Source organism: Populus nigra, chromosome 7 (genome assembly GCF_951802175.1).
Source record: "Populus nigra chromosome 7, ddPopNigr1.1, whole genome shotgun sequence".
Taxonomy (NCBI): Eukaryota; Viridiplantae; Streptophyta; class Magnoliopsida; order Malpighiales; family Salicaceae; genus Populus; species Populus nigra.
This window is the reverse complement of record NC_084858.1, coordinates 17,926,564-17,932,907: the sequence shown is the minus strand read 5'-3', so window position 1 is coordinate 17,932,907 and position 6,344 is coordinate 17,926,564. Positions and strand designations below refer to the sequence as shown.

At 33.6% G+C, this 6,344-nt stretch overlaps 1 protein-coding gene across 2 annotated transcripts; it reads left to right on the top strand.

Annotated features, from left to right (window-relative positions):
• LOC133699742 (uncharacterized) lies at positions 1–4,449 on the top strand. 2 transcript variants are annotated; one of them, XM_062123162.1, is made up of 9 exons: positions 1–414; positions 525–561; positions 1,115–1,353; positions 1,990–2,191; positions 2,825–2,956; positions 3,073–3,164; positions 3,255–3,373; positions 3,997–4,128; positions 4,219–4,449. In XM_062123162.1, exons 1-9 carry the CDS (start codon positions 76–78, stop codon positions 4,382–4,384), a joined length of 1,458 nt encoding a protein of 485 aa, XP_061979146.1. In that variant the 5' UTR covers positions 1–75; the 3' UTR covers positions 4,385–4,449. The 2 variants fall into 2 exon arrangements, with proteins under 2 accessions (XP_061979146.1, XP_061979147.1); XM_062123163.1 differs by having other exon boundaries at positions 4–414; positions 3,993–4,128.
• Positions 4,450–6,344: the final 1,895 nt, after the last annotated feature.

Here is a 6,344-nt window from a genome sequence, read left to right as displayed (position 1 = left end):
TGCAAATATCCCAACTTTAATAATATCTTCCTCTTTTAACAAAATTGAAGAAACCCTAACCCTAGAATTGCAGTCATGGCGTCCAGAAAGAAACAATTAGAAGGAATCGCATTACTCTCAATGTACAACGACGACGACGAAGAAGACGATGAAGAAATGGAAGATCTCCATTACCAACAACCACACAACGACATGGAGGAAGATGCTCCGAACGATGATAACGCCATGGCTACCGAAGCAGAAGCAGCTGCCTATTGTCGAAATTCAACTCCCAAAGGAGGACTTTTACGGCCTTTGAAGCCGCAGCAGCAAGGAGGGACTATTAATTTGGAAACAAAAAGAAGTAACAGGAGAGGGAGGCTTGCTATTGTTGATTATGGCCACGATGAAGTTGCTATGTCCCCTGAACCCGAGGTAATTCCTTTGTTTATTGTTTTTAATTGTATGTCCATGTACTGCTCTCTGTGTCAGTTTTCGTATGCTGTTGCTTTTGTTTTGGATTAATTGGGTTGTTACTTTTGCAGGAAGGGGAGTTTGAAGAGAAGCTTCAAAGTGTCAATGGTAGGCGTTGCTCATCTTTTTATCTATTTATGTATGGATTCATGGATCAATTTTAACCATTTTTTTCTTAATAAACCATTAGAGTTTGTTCCCCCATTGTTTGCGTGTTGTTATGAAGTTTGTTTTAAATATGATTTTGCTTGTTGTAAATGTGAATTTGTATTATTTGTGTTGAACATCTGTGATGGTCAAGTGGCATTCAGATTGAAAAACATATTTATGATGGTTCTAGAGGAGTTAGGTTAGTTATTATTGAATATAGACTTAATGGGACAAATTATTTTTTAAGTTAATGGTTTCCTCTTACGTGGCATATGATTTAATGCTATTTTGCTTTGAATACAAGTGTTGTTTACAAGTGTTCTCAGAAACTGACTGTAAGATGAATGAATGCATCTGCGGGCAACAAAAAGCTCCTTCTCATGTTGTATTTTTGTTTGACCACTGTTTTGAAATATGCATGCAATTACAATGAAATGAGACAAATCAAGGTTCTCATTGTTTCTTAGTTAGAATGCTCATGCTGATCATTGGTTAAATTTGTTTGTAACAGGTGTTATCCAAGAAAAATCTTCTCCAGGAACTGCTCATTTTTTATCTCCCAGTTTTCAAGCAACTCCACAATCATTTGAAAATTTAGGACCATCACAGCTTGATGAAATAAATGATACCACTAATGAATCGGAAGCTGTCAACACCGAAGGTGCTAATGAGGTTCCTGCAGAGGGTGTTAATCCATTTGATAAATTTCTTCCTCCACCACCAAAAGAGAAGTGCCCGGAGGAGTTGCAAGCAAGTTTCTTTCATTTCTGCTGTCAATAAGTGCTTTATAACTTTGCTATCTCCGGTGCTTTTGCCAACTTTGTTTACTATATACACCCATTTTTACAAAATATATGCTTTTTGTTTTTCTGGAGATTTTTTTTCTTGAGCAGGGTTGAGTTGGGAATATTCTGATTAGGATGCTATTATTACTCATTGATCCTCAGTGCATTTTGATTAAAAGATCTGGTCCTTTAGAAGGACATTGCTATTTTTCACTTTAAAATCTGAAACTATTGCAGTAGGACATTGCAGAGTATCGCCTCACAGAACTATTCTTCATTTTCTGAAATTATTCCCACAGATCTTTTTTTGCTTGAGTAATTTGGATTGCATTTTACAGTTTTGTTACCATGAGTAATCTTAGACAATCCTCGTTCAGTTCCTTCGTTGTTTTGCTGCTGTGAGTTATGTTAGAAAATGCCTTGGTTGAATCACGGTCCTTTCCCAAAATTAAGAATGCATGATATATTTTGGAACATAAAATGAACTGTCTTTCATGTATTCAGATGATGTAGCTTAATATGATTGGTTTGTGATTACAATATGTAGCACATTGTACATGCTCTAACATATTTTCCCCTCTTCATTCTGTGTTATTTGCAGAAAAAAATTGATAAATTTCTTGCTTTGAAGAAAATTGGGAGAAGCTTCAATGCAGAAGTCTGCAATAAGAAGGATTATAGGAACCCTGACTTCTTACTGCATGCTGTGAGGTATCAAGTTATTGATGAGATAGGATCTTGCTTCAGTAAAGATGTATTTGACCCTCATGGATATGACCAAAGCGACTACTATCTTGAGCTAGGTTATTGCTGTTTCTTTCCACGGTCCCATTACTGTCTTTGACTTGGATTTTCAAATATGGGTTTGGGGTTCCTTTAAGTTCACTTGTAATTTGGTTAATTATGAAGATCATGTGTTTTAACTGGAGCTTATGACTTAAAACGGAAAGTCTGCACTTATTTTGATACCAGGGATGTGATTCATTGGTAATAGGAAGGGACTAGTCACAGGCCTCTGATTCTTTCTTACAGTTCATCACGCCCTATATAATATTTTGCGTTGTATATGATGCCACACTTTAATATGTACACTGCTTGCCATAACCTTTTCACACGTCAGCCACAACTCAAATAACAAAACCTAACATTTCATGGAATTTTATATTTTTTTCCTTAACAAATGTTGGATATTTAAGTTTGTGTTTTTCCCTGATAAACAAATAGACTTGGTTTTCCGGTTTGGCTGAAGATTTACTCAGATTAGGGCCTGCAGTATGCCTTTATTTGGGATTGAAAAGCTTGCATTGCTGAATCGATTTCTCTAGTGTCTGGTTGTTTTTCAAAGTCATTTGAATCCCTAATTTTTTTGCAAATAGAGTTGTCTTTCCATTGAATGTAATTTCCTGGCAATGACCTTTAGTGTATTTGTAAAGCAGAGGTTGGCATGAGGCGTGAAAGGGAGAGGAAGGAGCAAGAGTTGAAGAGAAGTACAAAGGTCGAATTTGTTATGGGGGGGACTCAGCCTGGAGTGGTTGTACCTCCAACAAAGTTCAGTATGCCTATTCCAGGTCCTAAAAAGTTTCTGTGACTGTAGGCATTGACTTTATGAGATAATTTTCCCTCATGGCATCTCAATGTTGTATTTTATAATGGTCTCCCTGAGCTGATTTTTCTGGTGTTTCAGTTGTCACCGCTAGTGGGATGCGTCCATCTTCAAATGCAGCTGATGCAGCTCCTTCTGAGGTTAGACAGAACAAGAAGTCAAAATGGGACAAGGTTATCATCTCTGCATTTGCTCATATATGCAACCTTATGATTGCGCTGATGCTGAGGAACTACCATTTTGACTATTTTGTTTGCTTTCAGGTGGATGGTGATGGAAGGAATTTACTAACTGGTGGACAGGATTCTTTAGCTGCAGCAGCGGCAGCTCAAGCAGCACTATTATCTGCAGCTAATGTTGGTTCTGGATACACAGGTTTTGTGTAAGTTCCATTAGATCCTTTGAACAATTTATTCATGCTCATATTTTTATGAGCACCTTTCCCCTTCTATGCCCTTGAGTTTCTGTTTAAGTGCTTTGATATGATCACAGTAATGATGTGATTAGGATTGCTTTGGTGGTTGTGCATATCTAGTAATTGGATTAGAAGGACAACCAGCCCTTCCACGGGAGTGAGTTTTCTGGTGGATTTAGTATGAAGATTAAAAGTTTGGTATGAGCTATAAATTTGTGGTGAGAAATTTATAATGTTCTGTTTGGTTACTTTGAGAAAGATGTATTATTAAAATATTTCAGGAAAACAAAAAATAAAGAAGAATTGAATTCTTTGGACCTCTTAAGAATAAGGGCGATCATGACAGGATTCTAAATACTACTGAACAGCCACTAAATAATCCAGCTATGTGACTTGGGGAGCAGGATGCTTTTTCTCCATTCAAAAACCTTACTATGGTCCACATATTGTTTTCATTGTATACATTATACGTAAAAGAAGTACAAGGACAATGCGCAGATTTATGAACTGACAAGAACTTTCTTTGTTTACCAACTTCGAAGTTTAATAAATTGATGATGCATAGTGATCCATTTTCATGTGGCAGGCAGCAGAAACGGCGAGAGGCAGAAGAAAAAAGATCTGGAGAACGGAAGTTGGAAAGGAGATCTTGAGCATTTTGTCATACGCTTCTGCAATGAATTCAGGATATACCATTTTGGGGATGGACGAAATTGCTCTGGGTAACATTGCTTTGTTCTTGTTAACATGCTAATTTTTATAAAAGAAATTGTATTTAGTTGTAACTTACAGCTAATTTTTGTAATTTTCAGCTTGAAGTGTAATATAGCTTATAGCATGAGGTCAACCTCTTCTGCTTGCTGTGCACGTGTATGTGATCAGCTGGCTGGTTTTTGCAGTGAGCAAACCATGGTTATAAAACACGCCCAGCCTCGTTGGCTTTTTTTTTTTATCTTTTTCAGTTCAATGTTGAATTGAAACGAAACAATGTTCAACTTGTGTCCTGGGTAATGAAATTGGTGGTAGGATGAATATTATGTTCATGGTTGCTTAGTACTCCTTTACTCACGCCCACATGACATGATTGAATGAACATTTCTTCGCATTTGCATTGTTATAAGACGCTTTTGATCCTCAATATCTTTTTAAATGTATTTTAAAAAAATACTTTTGATTTAATTTAATTTTTGGTATTTAATATAATTCTTATTATGGTATTAATAAAAAAAAGTTTAGGGAGTGAAAAAAAAAAGAGAATAAAAAACTAAGAAGAGTGGAGACTGAAATAATAATATGAAAGAATATACATGCTTGGATAATTACTTTTGTTCATGCTGACTTACATAAAAATCAATTTTAATTCTCATTATCTATTGGTTATTATCTATTTGTTCTTCAAATAATTTTTTGATTTGATTTGATAATTTTCGAAAAGCAAGCTTTTGTTCGTGTTGATGTTGTAAATGCACAATGTGTTTATTATTTTCCTTTTATGTTCAATTATATTAATTGAATTTGTTACAATATTTGTGGTGGACATGCTCAGTGAAATCATTAATTTATGGTGAGTTAATATAAATAATGTAATGAAAAGAAATAAATCAAAATCCAAGTCGCTTTTTTTTATTATTATTATTTCAAATCTTGTCTTGTAATAAAAAAAAGGATTCAAAGCCTAAATTTCAAATCATTATCCAATAAGTTTGTTTATATATATATATATATTGAAATATTAGCATGTGTGAACAATATATATTTTTATTATTAAAATTAAATAAAAAAGCAAATTATAACAAAGTAAATTATCTTAGATGAGATGTTTTAGATTTATTTTAGCATAATCAAACTTTTATCTAAAAATCTAAGAAAACTAATTAAAATTTTTAGTTATCATAAAATTATTTTAGATAGCAACTCTATTTTTTTACCCCATTCACATGACATAAAAATATATTAAAATGGAAGGGAAGTGTTGCACAATGTTAAATACTGAGCACACACTCACAGTGGACTGGAGTAGTGCATTTTCTTTTAAATTTTTAATTTGAATCTCAAACTTTTATTTTGCATAATGAGCCAAAATTAACATCTAATTGCATATGTTTTTGAGAGAGAGTGTTGAATTGAAAGACAAGAGATTGAAGTGAAAAAGGTTAGTAAAATAGATGGTGAATTTAAAATTTATTTGAAAAGTTTGTTTTAGTCCCTATCTTTTTAGTTATTAGATAACTGGTCATTTTAATTTTTTAAAATTCAATTTTTATACCATATTTCATTTACTTCATTTTCAGTTTTTTTTTTTTTTTTGGGAAAGAGAGAGGCTTGCTGGATTTCAGTGTAGCGAGAAAACGTTGTTGTAGGTGACGATTTAAACCACCTAAACAGTCAAATTTTATGTCAATGGTTTCATATAATGAGGGGGGTTCAAATTAGTTGTTTTTTTACCTTAAAAGTGCCTAAAAAATGAACTTGAAAAGATTTTTTGTTTCGGGTTGATTTTTGATTATGGGGTAGTTTTTTTGTGTTTTTTAAGGTCATTGATTGGTTTAACAGGAATCTCGTTTTTATCGGCCACCATAGTGGCTGGAATTTGGGGAACTTCATATTATATGTTATCTATTTTTTTAAAAAAAAAATTAGGGCGGGTGACATTAAGTTCATAAAAAATAAAGACATGTGTACATGAGCCTGACCTTTTAGGCCCGCGTGTGAGCCCTTTCTTGATGAGTCAAGCGCTTGGCCTGGCTTATCAGGCCCAGCGGGCCTGACCTTATTTTTTTTAATTTTATTTTTCTTAATTAATACCTCTTTTTATATATTTTTTAAAATAATTTTGTTTTCAAGTTATGAGCTTAGGATGACATTAAGTTAAAAGTTTTATTGTTTTTAATTTTACCTTTCAATCCAAGTTTATAATGTAATGATTTTTTTTTTCATT

Coding starts and splice junctions, on each gene's coding strand:
- LOC133699742 (XM_062123162.1), top strand. CDS start 76: ATGGCGTCCAGAAAGAAACAATTAGAAGGAATCGCATTACTCTCAATG. Junction 562..1,114: donor GAAGCTTCAAAGTGTCAATG/GTAGGCGTTGCT, acceptor TGTTTGTAACAG/GTGTTATCCAAGAAAAATCT. Junction 2,957..3,072: donor GTTCAGTATGCCTATTCCAG/GTCCTAAAAAGT, acceptor CTGGTGTTTCAG/TTGTCACCGCTAGTGGGATG.